At 40.6% G+C, this 20,566-nt stretch overlaps 4 protein-coding genes across 4 annotated transcripts in view; 1 reads left to right on the top strand and 3 right to left on the bottom strand.

The window, feature by feature from the left end:
* Window positions 1–20,566, bottom strand: part of LOC310662094 (vomeronasal type-2 receptor 26-like) — a gene marked incomplete at both ends in the record, with an annotated part of 371,804 nt that overhangs the window by 289,714 nt on the left and 61,524 nt on the right. The gene's annotated exons all lie outside the window — the stretch shown is intronic.
* LOC310662504 (olfactory receptor 2D2-like) lies at window positions 2,112–3,041 on the top strand (the record flags this gene model as incomplete). The annotated part of the gene is made up of 1 exon (XM_083409440.1): window positions 2,112–3,041. The coding sequence occupies one exon, from the start codon at window positions 2,112–2,114 to the stop codon at window positions 3,039–3,041; it is 930 nt and encodes a 309-aa protein (XP_083265566.1).
* Window positions 6,573–13,803, bottom strand: LOC310663396 (olfactory receptor-like protein OLF3; the record flags this gene model as incomplete). The annotated part of the gene is given in 2 exon segments (XM_083411215.1): window positions 6,573–6,806; window positions 13,084–13,803. Coding segments are annotated over 2 exon segments (954 nt in total).
* LOC310663354 (olfactory receptor 6F1-like) lies at window positions 16,564–19,217 on the bottom strand. Its single transcript, XM_083411159.1, has 2 exons — window positions 19,048–19,217; window positions 16,564–17,601 (listed from the first exon to the last, which is right to left on the bottom strand). The coding sequence occupies exon 2, from the start codon at window positions 17,590–17,592 to the stop codon at window positions 16,606–16,608; it is 987 nt and encodes a 328-aa protein (XP_083267285.1). The 5' UTR covers window positions 17,593–17,601; window positions 19,048–19,217; the 3' UTR covers window positions 16,564–16,605.

Genomic DNA, 20,566 nt, shown 5'->3' with positions numbered 1-20,566 from the left:
TAAGCCAAGGCACTTTATGTATGCAGGCTTGTGGAGAGCTGCCTCAATCCCGAAGCTTGGGGTGCGCCGAGCAGTGTGCCCCGGGCTTCAGGCAGATATCCACAAGCCTGGGGAGACCGGGGCCACTTCCCACCGGGCTCCCTAGGCTTGCAGATAGCAGCCTGTTCTGGGAGCTGGGGTCGGGGGAAGCTTGGGCTTCCCCCGCCCCAGCCCCGTGCCTGGGGGGGGGGGGGAATAAAAAAAATTCTTTATTCCCCCCCCCCAAAAAAAAACTAGGTGTGCCCTGTGGGCCGGTGCGCTCTGTGGGGAGAAAAATACAGTGTTTTTTTACCTCCCTTCAAGATTTGTACTCTTTAGCCAAGTTTATATTTTGAAAACTTAACTTCATTTTCCTGCTCCTTATCCCCAAGGAACATATATATTAACAAGGTGAGAACTCCACAAAGAATTTACTTTCCCTTGATTATACTACAGAAGATATTGTCTGTGCTATTCAGCTTTAAAGGTTCATTTTAAGTCATATATGTTTCTCTGCAGAAAGGTTTTATTTCAGATTGTGTGACGAATAGTAGATCATATTAATTTCCTAACCATCATGTATTCAGTTATTTTGTGACTTTTAGTTGCTGTTACTAAAGGTATTGTCTTTGTCCATGGAGTTTTCTTGGCAGGGATACTAGAGTGGCTTGCCAGTTCCTCCTCCAGGTGGATCACGTTTGGTCAAAACTCTCCACTATGACCTGTTGATCTTGGGTGCCCTGCTCAGCATAGTTCATAGCTTCTCTGAGTTATTCAAGCCCCTTCGCCACGGCAAGGCAGTGATCCATGAAGGGGAGTGATCCTGCGGGAGGCAGTAGAAGACAGAAGTGCCTGGTGTGCTCTGGTCCATGGGGTCACGAGGAGTCGGACACGACTAAACGACTAAACAACAAAGGGTATTGTGCTATTTTTACCTTTGGTTTCTTTTTAATGGGACAACATTTCCCTTTTTCTTTGTCAGAATTTTCGTGTGAATTTTTTTATATGTACCCAGATATTTAAAAGACTAGGGGTATTGTTGGCGCCTTATATGTGACTGTGGCTATTAAATTCTGCAAAGGGGATCAGCATTTTAGGAAACAGACAGTGGCGGGAATGGATCTTACAAAAATGGCAGGTAAATCCTATAGGTGCCTTTGCATGGTCAAATTACATTTTTACTTTCATCATATGTACAAGTAGACAATGTCTAAAAGGAGCAGGTATCTATTTGGCTAAGTTCTCATAATGGGCAAAAAAAGGGGGGATTAATTAAATTGAATAACAGCAGTATAACTACAGATTTCAGTGAAGGACTTTTAAAACTGATGACCTTGAAATAATTTAGCAGTAGTAGTAGTACCCCACCCATATGACTGGGCTGCCCCAACCACTCTGGGCAGCTTTCAGCATATCCAAATATAATAAAAGAGTAAGTGTTTAAAACTTTCCTATATAGGACTGCCTTCAGATGTCTTCTAAAAGTTGTATAGTTACTTATCTCCTTGACATCTGATGGGAGGGCGTTCCACAGGGGCGGTGCTATTACCAAGAAGGTTCAATGGGATGCACTCCTAGGTAATTGTTGTATAGCATTATAACCTGAATGTGTGTCCAATTTTCTATGCACAGAACTAGATGCCAGGTGGAAGATGTCTAAAAAAATAAGGGCCTCTGATTATGATCACAGAATCTTGGGAGTGGGGAGACGTAGTACTTGAGGTATTGCAGTCCTGAGCCATAGGTTTTGTGGCCCATTTCTCTCCTTCGTTCCCATTTGAAACTGTGATCTATTAAAAAAAACAAAACTGTTCAGTACCCATAGATGGATAAAGTATAGAGCTGACATACATGAGCTTGTAGTGTGATGAGCAAAGATGACAGCCAGGACTGTTAGAAGCCATGAGAAATAGCTGAGAAATATAGGAACCAGAGGCAGTGAAAAAGAAGCAGAGACTTCAGCCAGTCAGACCAAAAGCTCTCAAGAAATACATGTTGTGTGATATCAACTTGGTTAGGTGTGTTGCATTGGAAATAGCATTTCCTGTCATCACAGTTACTTTTATCATTGCAGATGGTATCTGATGAGAAAGATGTGGAGACAGAATTGGACATCAGTGAATGAATTCATTCTTCTTGGCTTCACTACTCACCCCACATTGCAGCAAGTCCTCTTGGTGGTCTGCTCAGCTGTAACTCTGGCTACCATGTTTGGGAACAGCCTCATCATCTACTTGGTGTGGGTTGACTCACGCCTTCATACAGCCATGTACTTTTTCATTGGTAACCTCTCTTTTCTGGACATGCTCTTCACAATCATTACTGTCCCTCAGATGCTTGTCCACCTGGCCTCTGGAATAAATATCATTACCTTCAGTAGATGCATGGCCCAGCTCAACCTGACTCTGTCTTGTGGGATGACTGAGTGCTTCATCCTGGCTCTCATGGCATATGATCGCTACGTGGCCATATGTCAACCACTGCAGTACCCAATCATCATGAGGATGCAAGTGTGTATCCAGATGGCAGGAGCCTGTTGGTTAGGTGGCTTCTTCAATGCTGCAGCGCTGACAGTTGTCACTATAAATTTCCCCTTCTGTGGGCCCAACCAGATCAACCATTTCTTTTGTGAGGAGCCTGCTGTGTTGCAGCTGGCTTGCATGGACACCCATATAGTAAAAGTCCTCATCTTTGCCCTGAGTGTCATTGTGCTCATTTTCCCTTTCACTTTTATAGTGATCTCTTACATCCACATTGCCAGGGTGGTGCTCAGCATGCACTCAGCAAGGGGATGGCAACGAGCTTTCTCCACCTGTGCTACCCACCTCACTGTTGTCACATTGTTCTACAGCACCATTGACTTCACCTACTTGCAGCCCCAGTCCAGCCGTGTGGCTGACCAGGAAAAGAGAGCCTCAGTTTTCTATGCTCTGGTCTCCCCCATGCTGAACCCTATCATTTATAGTCTGAGAAATAAGGACGTTAAAGGAGCTTTGGCCAAAGCAATGGGGAAAGTCAGCTGAGTCTCTTCCATATTACAACTTGGAAGGGAGATTATGCATTCAGTGTACAAGCCCCCTTAATCCAAACACTCCTGGAATTTATTCCATTTGATCATCTCCCGGGAAACCACAAAATCTTTAAAGGGTATCTACTATGCTCACTTCTTCAAACTCTGTTTTAATCTGCAGATCTATACTACATACTTATTATAGTGATTATTAGTCACCCTCTCCTTTGTCACCCAATAACTGCCAGTCTCTACAGAATGCAGGTCAGGGACGCTGGGTGCTGAGCACTGCACGAATTGGAAACTCTCCAGAGTCATCTCAATGAGCAGGTGGATCCCACTTCTTCAAAAAATTATTAAAGTTTGGACTAAAAAACAGGTGTGTTCTGGAAAGAAGGTGATTAAAAAAAACCCTGCTAAATAAATCATCACTGGGTGCCAAGGCTTTGATCTGAAAGGGTCTTTCATCGTTGTGCTTCAATTTAAGTGGGGTGAGCGGCTGTTTCTTTTTCTACATTTCTACATTTGCTACTTCATGATTTGGTGAACTTCACTAAGAAAGAATCAGTTATCTAAACAGAATGCAGGAGAAACTGTAAAACTAGAGAATTTGATGCTTGGCCGTGCGGTCCTCTGTGGAGAGCCCCAATTAGAACTGGCAAAAACAAGATCAGATATGTATGCAGTACGGGTTGAGAAAATGACACAGGCTGTGGCGCAGGAGAAAAAGAAACGGCCTCCCCTCACAGGGGGCTGAAGACACTCAATGGATTATAATTGGGGAATATTTCACAAACAAAACTGTGTTTGCTTGCATGGATTATTGTTATATATGATTTAATGTGAAAGTGAGGGTGACTATTTGATCTTTGCGAGCTTCCTCTAGGGCCTGGGGCGAGAGCAAGCTTGAATTCTAGAGGAACCAAATAATTACTGATTGTGAAATATACCCTACGGCATTGCTTTTCTATGGAAGACTCATATTTGGAACATCAGCCTGTTGCGTGGCAAGACCCTCAAGCCAACCTCCCATTAACATAAATAAATTCACACAGACACAGAATTTTTGTTTAAGGTCATTGGGCAATTTTTTTGGCCACAACTTTATTGATTACAGGAAATGAGAGCGGTATTGGCTTAGGCATTGGCAAAAGACAATATCTGCCTCCTGCCCCCTTTGCAGGAAGTCTGTAAGGGTAAACCACCCAAAGGGAGACTGCTTCGGAGGAACCCACCTGCATCTCCCCTGGTGTTCCCAGAGGCCTGCCATGGCCTTAGCCCCTCAAGTGGACTTCAGACAAGATCCAGGCCCTGGATTCCTTTAAGAGGATACCCTTGAGCCATGGAGGGTCAGGCGATGGCCGACCTCCCCTCCTCCACTCAACAATAAGCCAATGCCTAACCACCAAACCTTACAAAGTTGTGACAATCGCTAAGAGACAATTGCTAAGACGTAGGCAAAAACCAAGTGGCCCATGCCAATTCGCCAAATGGAAAAATTCCTATCCTGTCCCCAACCCAAGACGGGCAACCAACCAAAGTCCAAAGCAAGGCCAAAGGACACTTAAATTAAAGGGAGGGTGGGTGTTCAGCAGCATGAAGCAGATGCTTGGCACACGTCACACTGCTGCTTTTATACATTCCCCCATGATCACCTCTTCAAATTGATTAGGCAATAGCCCTGGGTGATCATGGTGCCACCCTGGCATGAGGGTGATGGCTCTACCCACACCGGGGGGGGGGGGCAGGTTTAATAATAATAATAATAATAATAATAATAATAATAATAATAATTTATTTATACCCCGCCCATCTGGCTGGGTTTTCCCAGCCACTCTGGCCGGCTTCCAACTGAATATTAAAAACAATACAGCATTAGACATTAAAAACTTCCCTAAAGAGGGCTGCCTTCAGTTGTCTTTTAAAAGTAAAATAGTTGTTTATTGCCTTGACATCTGCTGGGAGGGCTGTCCACGGGGCAGGCGCCACTACCGAGAAGGGCCTATGCCTGGTTCCCTGTAACCTTACTTCTTGCAATGAGGGAACCGCCAGAAGGCCCTCGGCGCTGTGGCCTGCCTACAACCAGGGTCAACTATTAAGATGATCCCACTTTAAAAAACTGAAAATTGCTGTGCCATAAATCTTATTAAATGAAGGAAAGCTGGAAGAGAGCCCAGAGCCCTTGAAGATAAGACTGTGGAATGAAAGGGGGGCCACTGGAGGGGACTGCACTGAAAATCAATTGACGGATAACAACACAAAATAAAATGCCCCTTACATATGGGTTTGTTAAACACGATAGAAAGTCATACACCAGTGATTGTGAGGATAGGACAATGGGTTAAGATCAGAATTATGAAACTGGGGAAAAACAACAGGGAAGGAAGCAGGAACAAGTGAAAGAAACTTTCTCCCAACAGCCAGAACATGGGAAGCCCCCTTAAAAAATTAATTTGGAATGTATAATTGGCTTTATTGTTTGTATTATGATGTGGCAAGATTTGATTTGTTATTAATTGGAATGTTATTAATTGAAGATTAATAAAATTTATTTTATATAAAATTAGTCACTCTCTCCTTGGTAACTCTGCAAACTTTAGATCTGGCTGGGAAATTATGGGTGATTTGGATCTGTAACATAATTCTCAGCACTTCACTAATCTACAGTTTGCACAATATTTCAGGAAAGTCAAGATCAAGGCAGTGTGTTTATTTACTCGCTCACCCACAGTGCAATCCAACAATCTTCCCCTTTATATTGATGGCTACTGGGTACTTAGGATACTTTGTTGTCCCCTGTCAGCAGAGTGACATTGTTCTGATTGAACTACAACTCCCATCCACTCCCACCAGCAACGCCTCTGTGGGAAAAGGCAACACATGAATAATTAGAAAGACAGAGTCAGAGTTTACAGTTGAAAGTTGCAGTGATTTGAACCCAATATAAAGCAGCAAGTTGGGAGAAGACAGAGGCAAGAGCAATGCCTGATGTCTGTTTGAATCCAAGGCTGTGGCTATGGGAGAAACAACACCCTTTTGGAGTGGTGATGCTGTGAATCCATCTGTCATAGGCTCAGAACGTGTGTGTGTGTGTGTGTGTGTAAATAAACCATATATCATAAAAACACCACATTCTCCACCCTGCCTCATTCCTGAAGGAAACATGAACCCTGGGTGTGTCCCTGGAATCCCTGGAATCTTGCACCACACATTGCTTATATCAAGTCCAATTTTGGGTGAAAGATTTCTTCCTGTATTGCAAGGGGTTGGACTACATGAGCCTTGTGCTTCCTTCCATCTATACAATTCTATGATTCTATTATATCAACATCATGCTTTCCAATGGGTTCAGAAGTTAACATTCAATTGCCAGTCATTGTGTGGACTCATTAAGAGTTGTGCATGCATATGTAAATCAGTCCCCAACCTCCCAAAGGCAAGAGCAGATAGAGCTTATATTTGATTTTGAACTTGCATCAGTTAAATATCTGATTACCATTGTACATATTTTAATGCTGCTATATAAATTTTTACAAATGGTTCTTTAGCTTTCCGTAGGGACGTTTTTCCTTACTGCTTTAGCCAAGGCTCCTTTGACTTCCTTGTTCCTTAAACTATAGATGATAGGATTAAGCATTGGAGTGACCACAGCATATACGAAAGCCAACATCTTGTCTTGGTTGGGTGAAGTGTTTGTTCTGGGATTCATATAAGCAAATGCAGCTGTTCCATAGCAGAAGGTGACGACAGTTAGGTGAGAGGAACATGTGGAAAAACTTCCTGGTTGAGCGCCATCGATCATGGCGGCCCCCTGCTGAGCACCGGAGGGGGAAGCTCCGAAAAAAACAGGGTTCTACCGCTACGGCGACGCGGGGGACCCTTGGAAACGTGGACGGAGGAGGTCTACGTCCGTGGGACTCGGTGGGCACCAACAGCGCTCTCCCAAAACGTCTCCGGGGCTCAGTAAGAGCTCCGGAGCGTGGCGGGGGTTGAAGCGGTGCTGAGAGTCAATCGCTTCTTTTTCGGAGTGACGTCGCGCAGCTGTGATCGGAGCAGCGCTCAACTTTTCCCTGTGCAATCGGGACTAAAAAGAAGGATCCGTGAGTAGGAAAAATACAAATATTTTAAAGGATCTGATGAAATTAAGCAAGAATTGAGAAGTAATTGGACTTAAATCGGACTTAAATTAACAACGTAATATGACACCGAAGCGGAAAGGTTTAAACAGGGAGCCAGCCTTCCGCCTGTAAACATTGGAAAGCAAAGACGTGAGGACTAAAAACCCTATAAAATAAAGTTCGAAAGGGTTGAAATCTGAAGTCTTTGGAGAGAAATCCCCCCCCCTCGGGAAGCAGGGAAAGAGGGGGGGGAGTTTAAAAAACTTTTTTTTTTATTGCCTGCATTGAAAGAAGTTTACTATAAAGCTCACTGCCTGGACTCCTGGTCCTGATCTGTCAAATTTGAAAGTTAAGCCATATGGACTGTGGAAGTGCTCAAAAGGACTTTTTATAAGGACTGGAGTAATGGATATGGAGTTGTGAGTTGTGGATATTGAGAGGGAACATTACTGATACAAGTTTGCTGTGAAAGGAGAGTGGGAGACATATTATCCCTTCAGCTGCAACATCTGCTAGGTCCCCCTGGTGGTTACTGGAATTGTTACAGAGCTACAAAATAACTGAGAAAAACTTCCACTGTTTATTTTGGAGTAGATAACAAGTTTCAGCTGCAGAATAACCTTGAAACAGTCGGCTTATGGCAGAGGAAAGAGGGAAAGTACAGCAATTCCAAGACAAAACAACAAGATCTGGCAAATCTTTTCACACGGGAAGGAGGGGATCCTTCCCAGAACCTACAGGAAGTGCCTCTGTTACACCTAAAGTTAAAGTAATGTCGGGAGCAGAAGACCTTATTACGGCAGGATTTGCAAGGATACAGGGATCCTTAGACAAACTGACAGAAGAACTGGCAGACACTAAAAGACAAGTTACGGAATTAAAAAGCCAGGTTACTGAAACAAATAAAGGAGTAACAGAGGCCTTCCAAAAAATAGAACAAAATTCTGCAAATATAAAGCAAAATACAGCTTCAATTAAGGAATTACTGGAAGTATCGGCCGAGACAAGAAAAATTGCTGAGGAGGCAAAGGAAGTTGCAGTTGCCACTGAGGAGAAATTACCACCGATGAACAGACAACTAGAGGAATATAGAGCAAAATTTTCTATGCTGGACCTGAAAGAGAGACAAACGAATTTGAGAATTAGAAATATACCAGAAATTGAAGAAGGAAACCTGCGGGACCTTCTTACACAAGAATTTGAGAAATTTTGGAACTTGGAATCCGAGAAAGAGGAATTCAAGATCTTGAGTGCCTTTCGATTGGGAAGAACAAGCAAAAGGATCAAAATTAGAGACTGTTTGATTACGTTTCGAACCAAAGAAGAAAGAGACAAGGTTCTTGGACTACATTTTCAAAAACCCTTGGTAATTAATCAATCTAAAGCTGAGATCTTTAAAGATATTCCAAAATTTCTTTTGGACCTGAGGTCAAACTACAAGGATCTGGTTACCCAACTAAGAAAAAACAACATCATCTTCAGGTGGGAATTCCCGGAAGGAATTTCTTTCAGTATCAAGGGAAGAAAGATAAAGATAAAATCAGTGGAGGATAAGAATATATTCCTAGAAACCTACGAGGAGGACCTACAGAAGGGAACTTTAAAAGTAACAGACCCATCGGAATCATCAGAGGAAGGGAGTGAAGGCGTGACAGGAGCAAAACCAAAGAGGACTCGGAAGAAAAAGACACCACCGGATTCGACAGATAAGGATAAGACATTGGGAGCAACTGGAGGAACATAATAGAATAAATTCACCATGTCTCTGCAAATTTTAAGTTGGAACTGCAATGGTCTTAACTCGATTCGACGGAGAAAATCGATCTTTCATATTTTAAAAAAGGAACAATTGGACTTAATTTGCTTACAAGAAACACATGTGACAAGGCTCCATAGGAAAATTTTAATTAATAAAAGATTGGGCCAAGAATTTATCTCATCTGATAAAGTAAAAAAAAGAGGGGTTGTAATATATGCTAAAGAGAGCCTCTCACCAAAGTTTATGTTCAAAGATGAACAAGGGAGATATTTGGCAATTGAAATCCAATACTATGGACAAAAATATCTGATAGTAGGTGTGTACGCACCTAATGATGGAAAATCCGAGTTTTTCAAGAAGTTGCATGAGACATTGATGGATTATTTGGAATACAATGTGATGTTGATGGGTGACATGAATGGAGTAGTTTCAACAAATATGGACAAGGCACAACGACAGGTAGTCACCAAAGATGGGAGACTTCCAAAAACCTTTTTTGAATTGACTGATAACCTGGATTTGGTGGACATTTGGAGAACTAAAAACCCTCTAGGAAAAGAGGGTACTTTCTTCTCTGAAGCCAAAATGACCTGGACAAGAATCGACCAGATATGGATCACGAGAGGACTGGCACCGAAGACAAAAAAAGCGGTAATCTGCCCAAAGACTTGTTCCGACCATAATGCTGTTAAGATGGTAATGAACTTAATACCAACTGGTTCCTTTAGATGGAGGATGAATGACGCTCTGTTTAGAGACGAGGAAATAACTAAGAAGGCCCAGAAAACCCTGAAGGACTATTTTGAGATAAATTTAAACACTACGGTGGAGAAAAGAACGGTATGGGACGCAAGTAAAGCTGTTATGAGGGGGTTTCTGATTCAACAGAATACGGTCAAGAAGAGACTACAAAAGGAAAAAAGAGAAAAGATCCTTGAGAAAATCAATGAGGGAGAAAAGAGACTAAGAGTAAAACCAAAATCACAGGAAATTTTAAGAGAAATTAAGTTATATCAAGTTGAATATATGCAAATGATTAATCAAGAAATTGAATGGAAAATAAGGCAAATGAGACAACGGACATTTGAGTCAGCAAACAAATGTGGAAAGTTATTGGCATGGCAAATAAAGAAGAGACAAAAACAGAACACGATAACAAATTTGGAAGTGGAAGGAAGAAATATACAGAACCCAGTGGAAATAAGGACTGCCTTTCAAAAATACTTCAAACAGCTTTACTTTCAGCAACCCCAGAATGAAGCAGATATAGAGGAATTTTTGAAAGAGAATGGGCTATCGAAAATATCTCAAGAAAGCAGATTGAATCTGAGTGATAGGATAACAGATCAAGAAATTCAGAGTGCCATTCAGAATATGCAACTAGGCAAGTCCCCAGGACCGGACGGACTGACTGCTAAATACTACAAAGTATTGAAGGACTGGTTAATTCAGCCGTTGAAAGATGTCTGTAATGAAATACTTCAGGGGAAAAAAGCACCAGAAACGTGGAAGGAAGCTTTTGTCACGCTTATACCGAAGATAGAGACTGAAAAACATCAACTTAAAAACTACCGCCCAATATCGCTATTGAATGTGGATTACAAAATCTTTGCAGACATTTTGGCTAGAAGATTTAAGAAAGTATTAATAAAGGAGATTCATAAAGATCAAGCAGGTTTTCTCCCAGGAAGACATCTATCTGACAATGTGAGGAATATAATTGATATATTGGAATTTTTGGAGGAAAAAATAAATACAAAAGCAGTTTTGATATTTGTGGATGCGGAGAAGGCCTTCGACAATATTTCTTGGAGCTTTTTGAAGAAGAATCTCCAAGGTATGGGAGTAGGCCAAGAATTTGAGAATGGTATAAGTGCAATCTATTCTGAACAAAAAGCTAAATTAATTGTAAATAATGTAATAACTGAGGAGTTCAGAATAGAGAAAGGTACAAGACAAGGGTGCCCAATTTCCCCTTTACTTTTTATATCAGTCCTGGAGGTGCTGCTGAATATGATTAGAAAGGACCAACTGATCAGAGGGATACAGGTCGGATCTAAACAATATAAATTAAGAGCATTTGCAGACGATTTAGTTTTGACACTGCAGGAGCCAGAATCCAGTGTAAAAAGAGTCTTAGAATTGATTCAAGAGTTTGGTCGATTGGCAGGGTTTAAATTAAACAAAGTTAAAACCAAGGTTTTGACAAAGAACTTAACAGAAATTGAGAAAGAAAGGTTTCAGAATGAGACAGGATTGACAGTAGTGAAAAAAGTGAAATATTTGGGAATTATCATGTCTGCTAAAAATGGGAACTTATATAAAGATAACTATGATAAATGTTGGTCGGAGATAAAGAAAGATCTAGAAATATGGTCTAATTTGAAACTCTCGTTAATGGGTCGTATTGCCGCGATAAAGATGAATGTACTGCCAAGAATGTTGTTTCTATTCCAGACATTGCAAATTATAGACAAAACTGACTGTTTCAGGAAGTGGCAAAAGGATATATCTAGATTTGTCTGGCAGGGCAAAAAGCCAAGGATAAAATTTAAAATATTAACTGATGTTAAGGAAAGAGGGGGCTTTGCCCTGCCAGATTTGAAACTTTATTATGAAGCAGCAGCTTTTTGCTGGCTAAAAGAATGGCTACTTCTTGAAAACACTGACATGTTGGACTTAGAAGGATTTAATAATGCTTTTGGTTGGCATGCATACTTATGGTATGACAAGGTTAAAGTGCATAAAATGTTTAAAATTCACATTGTCAGAAATGCATTGTTTAAAGTTTGGATGAGGTATAAAGACTTGCTTGAAAATAAGACTCCAAGGTGGTTGTCCCCAATGGAAGCAAAAGCACTAAAAAAACTTAATATGGAGGCCAATTGGCCAAAATATTGGGAGATTTTAGAGCAAGATGGTGATCGAGTGAAATTACAGAGTTACGATAAATTAAAAAGTAAAGTTCGAGATTGGCTTCATTATCACCAAATAATGGAGGCTTTCAAAATGGATAGAAAAATTGGTTTCCAGGTGGAAAAATCAAAATTGGAAACAGAATTGTTAGAACCCAAAACTAAGATTCTGTCAAGAATGTATAACTTGCTGTTGAAATGGAATACACAAGATGAGGAAGTGAAATCAGTGATGGTTAAGTGGGCCCAGGATTTGGGTCATAACATAATGTTTGCTGACTGGGAAAAGTTATGGACCACTGGTATGAAATTTACAGCATCTAATGCCTTAAGAGAGAATATTATGAAAATGATATACAGGTGGTACATGACACCAGTCAAGCTTGCAAAAATCTACCACTTACCTGACAATAAGTGTTGGAAATGTCAAGAGGTTGAAGGTACATTCTTTCACCTTTGGTGGACATGCCCAAGGATAAAGGCATTCTGGGAGATGATTTATAACGAGTTGAAAAAAGTTTTTAAATACACATTCTTGAAGAAACCAGAGGCCTTTCTCCTGGGTATGGTTAGCCAACAGGTGCATAAGAAGGATAGGACATTTTTCATGTATGCTACAGCAGCAGCAAGGATACTCATCGCACAGTATTGGAAGACTCAACAGCTACCCACACTGGAAGAATGGCAGATGAAAGTTATTGACTATATGGAATTGGCAGAAATGACCGGCAGAATCAGAGACCAGGGAGAAGAGACGGTGAAGGAAGATTGGAGGAAATTCAAGGATTATTTACAGAAACATTATAAGATAACGAACATTTGATGACATCGGATTGAGGATGAATGGGTATTTGGGAAAAAGTGATCAGAGAAAGATTTAATATTTTGTCAGACTAAGGAAATGCAATTATCTATTAGTCTTTAAGAGTATTAGAAAATCAAAGTACGATAGAGGACAAGAATTTGCAGACAGAATATATGATTTGGAATACAGAGAAGGAAGGCCTGGGGAAGTCGGAGAAATAAGTTAATGTAAAGAATACAAGGAGACAAAAATTGTCTTTAATATGTTTTATTTTCTATGTTGTATTTTGCTGTTTTGTGTTTGTGTGTTGTAATACTTATCTTTTCTATTTTTTCCTTTTCTTTTTCTTTATGTTGTTTTTCTGAGGTTGTTTGTTTAATGTTGTTTCAAGTTTCTGTTGTAAAACTCAATAAAATATTATTTAAAAAAAAAAAAAAAAAAAAAAAAAGAGAGGAACATGTGGAGAAGGCTCTGTTCCGGCCTTCTGAAGACTGGATGTGTAGGATAGCATGGATTATATACACGTAAGAGAGCATTATCAAGATGCAGGGGATGAGTAGCACAATGACCCCTGCCACCATAAGCATGATCTCATTGATAAAGGTCTCAGAGCAAGCTAACTTGATAACACCCAGGACTTCACAAGCAAAGTGGTTGATGATGTTGAAAGTGCAGAAGTGAAGGCGCATGGTGAACCCAGTTTGCACTAGAGCATTGAGGAAGCCACCAATCCAGGAAGCTAGTGCCAACTGAATACACACTGTCCTATTCATGATGACTTTATAATGCAAGGGATAGCAAACAGCCACATATCTGTCATAAGCCATGGCTGCCAACAGGATAAACTCAATGCTGCCAAAGGTCAAAGAGATACAGAGCTGGGCCATGCATCTGTTGAAGGAGATGGTCTTTGGACTAGTCAGGAAATGAACCAGCAGTTGAGGCACCACACTTGTTGTGTAGCAGATGTCCAAGAAAGAGAGATTGGTCAGGAAGAAGTACATTGGTGTGCTGAGCCGTGGGTCGATACGGATGGCCACAATGATGAGTGTGTTACCTGTCAGGGTGATGAAGTACATGGAGAGAACCACTGCAAAGAGGCACAAATTGGCGCCTCGATCGCTGGAGAATCCCACAAATACGAACTCTTTGATACTGGTCTGGTTGCGTTGTTCCATTACGCAGACAATGTATCTCTGCTAAAGAGAAAAAATCAGAGGAAGTGGGAAGCATGACTTACACTTTGTGGTTTGAGGTGTCACAGTCCCTTTGCTCCTCATCTAAAAATTGATGATGGACACAGACATAACATTTTAGGAGCAGTCTAGGTAAATGGAAAGCATTGTCACTGTGATGAAATGCTTGCAACAGTACCAGGAGAGTGTAGGAATGAGGGGAAAATTCATTTTGGTTCAATTCAGTGCACATCTTAATGAAAACAGAGTTGAACTCATCTAATTTACGGTTCCCAAGACAACTTGTAAAAAGAAACACAGCTATCCTTCAAACACATCCCTGAATTTTGTAATGTAGTTCTACATTCTACTTTTTAAAAAACGATGTATATGTTAGGGAAAACCATGCATAATTTAAAGCAAATGACACAAAAGACCATAACAGAGAAAATGCTTCTGAAATGTTTAAATTAGACAAAATGCCAATTTTAGGAGAAATTAGTACAAAAATGCTATTTTTTGTGGGAACTTCCCACCCCCACCCCCAAAAAAGAAATGAAAACTATTATGGAAATGTGGTGAGTTTAATTTCATTTTGATAAAATTAGACATTCAGATTTATAGATTTGGTCATGCCTGATGAAGTGTTAATAATTGTAGGAGGGACCATTTGCTTTTCATATGCTGCTAAATGGACAGCCCAGCAAGTTTCTCCAGTCTTATTGCCCATGATTAGAGTGTTTACAAACATGCAAATTTTAGATCAATACCCAAAATACAAATGAAATAGCTGTAAGCAACACAGTAAGGAATCTTTAAAAACTAACAAGAAAGACAGAGAGAATGATGCATCTATTTAATGATTAGTGTTATATGGGAAGGGGGAAGTCTGTATGATGCCTGAGTCCCTTCCCATTTGCTGGGTCCTGTGCCCAGTAAGGGTTAAAAGTTGATGGGAGATTCCATTACTAACTGGGCAATTGTATTGTAATGGCTATCATCAGCAACCCTTTCTCTAGACAATGGTTGTGAATCACCATCTTTTACATTTTTGTATGTGCTGTAAGCCACTCAGAGTGGCTGGGGAAACCCTGCCAGATGGACAGGGTATAATTATTATTATTATTATTATTATTATTATTATTATTATTAAAACATTACAGTCTTTGCTGTTCCTCATTCCAAGGAAAGCGGACATTTGGTAAGCCCCTTGTACCCTTGGAGTCTCTCACCTATCAGAGCCTGGGGTTGGGGGTAACAATAGAATGGACGAGGATGGGGAAAGGTGGATGTAAATATCAAAGGATCATTTCAGTAAAAACAAACACACACACATGAAATGAACTGTAGTCCACAAAGGTTTATAACATAGGTAATTGGCTCAACCAATAATGGATACATCCATGAAAACTAAACCAATACCAACAGATGATTCAGCCAAGCTACATGAAGTGGGGGGCAGGGAGGGGGAAGCATTACTGTGTCTGAGCATTTTAGGAATAATGTTCTTTACTTGCCGACGCTGTCAACCACCTCAGGTTACCTCCTTCTGAATTGTCAAAAAGTGCAATATAGAAAAAGAAGAAGAACTTTATTCCTGAAATTGCTCCTGTGAGGAACTACTAAGCATATAGGTGCACATAAACCTAGATGTCGAACAGGAACTATGAATGAATGAATGAATCTTTATTTGCGCCAGCCATTGACTATAGCAATAAAACAACAATACGATATACAAAGAATAGAAATAAAAAGTCAATTATATAAAATACATTTTAGAGTTTTGAATCAATAGCCGAATAGTTGATCTTATTCTGATTGCCCATCTAAAAACCTTGCAACCTTTGCTGTCACCTGCTCATCTTGATCTGAGAAAGGACACTGTGGCAGTGGTTGGGCGACCTGGAATGGACAATAAAAGAGGGGTGAGGAACTACTAAGCATATAGGTGCACATAAACCTAGATGTGGAACAGGAACTATTGTTATTATTTTAAAAAAAACAAAGCAAAACATAAGAATAAAGTTTCACTGGATAACCCCCATCTCTATCCCCACTCCTTACCTCATCTGGTGTGTATTGCTCCAGCAAATGGAAGTCTTGTGAGATACATGGATTTTCCAAGAAGACACTGTAGACAATTATTGAGTTCAGGTTCAGCCTACAGTTCCAAATCCCCGTTGGGCAATTAATCAAGACAACACTTTTTAAAGTTTTGAGGTTAGAGCTTTCATCATCCAAAGCCTTTGAAAATAATTTGAGGCTGTACCAGTCCATCAGTTCATAGGATCACTTGCAATAGACGATGTAACCAGGTGATCCTCAACTAAGTCATACTCAAAGTAAACTCACTGACATCAATGGACTCAACAATACTATTTTGGTTCAATTCAAAATAAAGAAAGCAATGAGGGTTAGAAAAGGAAGGGCTTGGGGGTGGGGAGAAAGAGAGGCAGATCAGAGTGGGTAGGACTTTTTCAATTATCCAGTCTCCCTCGTGAAAGGTCGTGCAAGCACCCAAAGCAGTGATAGTTTTGATTCAGATAATAATATTTATTTATTAATTTCATAAAATTTATAGACTGCTTGATTGTAAAAAACAAACAAACCCTCAAAATATTTTACAAAAGAAAAAAAGAGAAATTACAGCTATACTTTAAAACATACAGAAGTTAAAGTACTGAAATAGATTTAAATTATATAACAAATATATAATGCGCCACAGTACATGTGACAAGAGAAAGGATTTAGAAAATCAAGAGAAAAACACACACGTCAGAATCCTCCAGCAGGATGCTCAAGTTTTCACCCTAATTTAAAAACATTATTTTGGATTTTCTGGGGCATTAAGCTACGAGTCAGTCTGCCAACAGACCTCCTAAAAGACTCTTTCACTTCTCTGTTCCTGAGACTGTATATCAGTGGATTGACCAGAGGGGTCAGAATGGTGTAAAAAGCAGAGAAGACTCTGTTTAGCTTTCTCATATTTTCAGTATTGGGCAGCACATAGACTATGATTAGGGTGCCATAATAAATTGTCACCACGGCAAGGTGAGATGAGCATGTGGAGAAGGCCTTTTTCCTTCCAGTAGCAGATGGGATTCTCAGGATAGTGGTGATGATGAACATATATGATGTCAAAGTCAATAGAAAAGGAGGAAGGATGTAAATGACTGAAAATATGAAACCCATCAATTCAAATTTTTGTGCCTCAGTGCAAGCAATTCTTGCTACTGGGGTAAAGTCACAAAAGAAATGTTCAATTTCATTGGGGCCACAGAATGTCAACTGTGTCATTGGGTACATCATTATTGACATTGCTAGAAACCCATTAATCCAAGACCCAGCTGCCATGTAAAGGCAGAGCCTGTTGTTCATTAGGGTTGCATAATGCAGGGGCTTACATATTGCTATGTATCTGTCATAAGACATCATAGCTAGGAGACTGCATTCAGTAACGATCAGAGAACTAAAGAAATAGAATTGTGTGATGCAGCCAGGGATGGAAATAGCTCTGTCTGCAGTCAGGGAACTGACAAGGACCTTGGGCAAGATGGTTGAACTATAGAAGGTCTCCAAGCAAGACAGGTTAGCAAGGAAAAAGTACATAGGAGTGTGAAGGTTGTGGTTTGTCACAACTAATCCAACAATGAGGATATTTCCAGTCATTGTAAGGATGTATATAGTTAGAAACAAGATGAAGAGGACAATCTGTAGGTCTTGAAAATCCCCAAATCCCTGGAGAATCAATTCTGTGATGATGGTTTGATTTCTCCCTTCTGCCATTGCCATCCTTCGTATCTAGGGGGAAATGTAATAAAATTCACTGAATTATTAACCATTATTTACTGCTGCATACGGTACAATGACTATTAAGTATGGCTCTTCTAGGGATTATATGGGTGATTCTCTTTTGTCAGATCTCTCCATATCTTATGTGTCTTTTTTGAGACACAATGATCTGAAGGTTTAGTGTTACACATTTCACAACAGCATTACTCTTGTCAAAAGTTAGTGAATGCTTTTGTAACGGATATATATGCGCTCATTATCAAAGTGCAAGTTTAACTTCCATTAATGGTGGCTTTCCTATATGGAGCAATGCAAAAACAAGTGTATGAGAATAACTTGCATTTCTACATCCCACATCATTCCATGATTATTGAGTAGGAACATTGTTTGTTGTCAGTGTTAATAAATGCAAAGAACAAGTAGTTTTCTATTCCAGTTTGAATGAATCAATAAAAACGTTGATACAAAAATAGAAGAGTGGGAAGGGGATGGAAAGGAAGATATCTGTACAACTGCATGTCCAATCTCTTCAGCTTAAGGCCACAATCCTACATGCATTTACCTAAGAGTAAGCCTTATTGAACTCAGTAGATCTTACTTCTTAGTAGGTGTTTAGAAGATTGCATTGTAGTTGATGTAGTTTTGGTGAAGTTGAGAAATTTAATTCAAGGAGTAAAACTAATCTTAGTTGTTTTTCTTTCTAGCAGCCAATGACAGCGGTCCTTAATTGAATATGTGGTGAGTGTATTAGTTTATAGTCTCACCATTATTTGATCTCCCACATCTCATCTTTCTTTAGTTGTGCCCTTGTGACAGATATCAGGTGGCCCAGATAAATGAGTAAATACAAGGTAGGCAATAAAAAGAGAACCAACATATCTAAAGAGAGCCAGAGGCAACCCATAGAACTATAATATCATAGAGTTGGAAATCACCACAAGGATCATCTTGCATTGATCACCCTGCAATGCAAAAATCACAGCTAGGGAATCCCTGACTAATGTCCATTCAACTAATGACCCTCTGGGATCCTCAGGTGAAGAAGCTTCGGGTCTCTGTTTTTGGATGATGTTCAGTTGCATACTGATAAATTCAGTTTGGGCAACTAAAGTTGATTGGGAGTTATTGTGCAAGCAGATTCTCTGGAAGCCAGACATGTGGCATTGGAGCCTTACAAGATCCTGCAGTGAGAACCAGTGGTGGTGGTCAGAGTGTCAGGCTAGGACCTGGGAGACCAGGATTCAAATCCCTCACTGAGCCAAAACATGTTCTGTTACTTGCCAGCTTGTCATGCAATTGTATAGAAAATAGCCCCCATTAGCCCCAGGAATTTGGAGGCTAGTCACACTGCTGGCTTCCTACCTTCTAGGGAAAGGCTATCACTCAGATACAGAGGTCTTGGCCTTTTTTCCTCATTGGTTTTGTTTTCCCTCCCCCATGAGCAGTGTTTCTTACCTGTATAGTCCTTTATCTCATTCTGTTGAGTGATATGCTTGAAGTGTAGAATATGGAGCATAGATTGACCTTCTGCTCTTCTTCATGCTCCCTGTATTTATTAATCTCTCTTTCTGGTTCTGATATTTGCATCTTTGAGTTCTGCATAGATTTCATCTGTACATATGAGCACTTACAGCAAGAAGACATTATGTTCTGAGGACCAACCCCCATACAGCTTCCACTGTTTTCCATGTATCCATCTAATTTAATGTCCCTTGGAGATAAGTGTCTCCTATGTCTCATTTAAAGGAAGAACTAAGTCTCCTGGGGTCACATTCAAATTCATTTTTTACCTTCACAGAATGCAATGTTTGTGATTAGGTACACCCACAGAGGTAAGAAAAAAAGAGTCATTCCATTACCTGGAGGGGTCACTTCCTGGTTCGCATGGAGAAGCTATTTTCAATGGAGCCCGATGACAAAAGCACACAGCTGTATTGAGGCAGCAGCGAGTGTCGAATTTTTGCACCTGGGGCAAGCTCACCCTATGCTGCTGCTGGAGGGTGCCATTCAGCCTGGCAGAAAAACTGGGGATAATGTTGCCCAACAAGGCTATGTTGTGCGTGTCAGGTTCATACACCCAGGATGCCCACAGCATAGAGGGAGGCACCTTAACAAACCTAGCTTCATGAACACAGAGTGCAGCCCTGGTGATGAGAGGGATAGAATCCCCTATTTATTAGAATTCACTGTCCCAGATGTATTTTATTTGGTTACAGTGGTACCTTGGTTTTAGAATGTAATCCATTCCGGAAGACTGTTCAAGTTCTGAAATGTTCAAAAACCAAAAACTCAACAGCCAACAGCTAGCCCTCAGGATCTTGCACTCAGTGGAAGCCGCATGGCATGTCTGACTTCTCAAGTGTGTTTGAAAACCAAAGCATTTACTTCAGGGTTTACGGAGTTCATAAACTAAAATGTTCATCAACGGAGATGTTCAAAAACCGAGGTACAACTGTATTTTGGTTTAATTAGTTTATTTTGCAGGGCCTCTGGTTTGTTATATTTTAATAACATGTTTACACAAAATATTGTGTGTCTCAAAATTTCCTTCTGGTGTGATGGCAATTACCTATATCCCACCTTTCAAGATGCAAATTCTACTGAGGCAGTAAAGGTAAGGTAAAGGGACCCCTGACCATTAGGTCCAGTTGTGACCAACTCTGGGGTTGCGGCGCTCATCTCACTTTATTGGCCAAGGGATCTGGTGTACAGCTTCCGGGTCATGTGGCCAGCATAACTACGCCGCTTCTGGCGAACCAGAGCAGCACACGGAAACGCTGTTTACCTTCCCGCCAGAGCGGTACCTATTTATCTACTTGCACTTTGAGGTGCTTTCGAACTGCTAGGTTGGCAGGAGCAGGGGCCGAGCAACGGGATCTCACCCCATCGCGGGGATTCGAACCACCGACCTTCTGATCGGCAAGTCCTGGGCTCTGTGGTTTAACTCACAGTGCCACCTGCATCCCTTTCTCAA

The sequence above is a fragment of the Podarcis tiliguerta genome, assembly GCF_965153285.1.
Source record: "Podarcis tiliguerta genome assembly, chromosome: 13".
In the NCBI taxonomy this organism is placed as follows: domain Eukaryota; kingdom Metazoa; phylum Chordata; class Lepidosauria; order Squamata; family Lacertidae; genus Podarcis; species Podarcis tiliguerta.
This window is presented reverse-complemented; position numbering and strand designations above follow the sequence as displayed.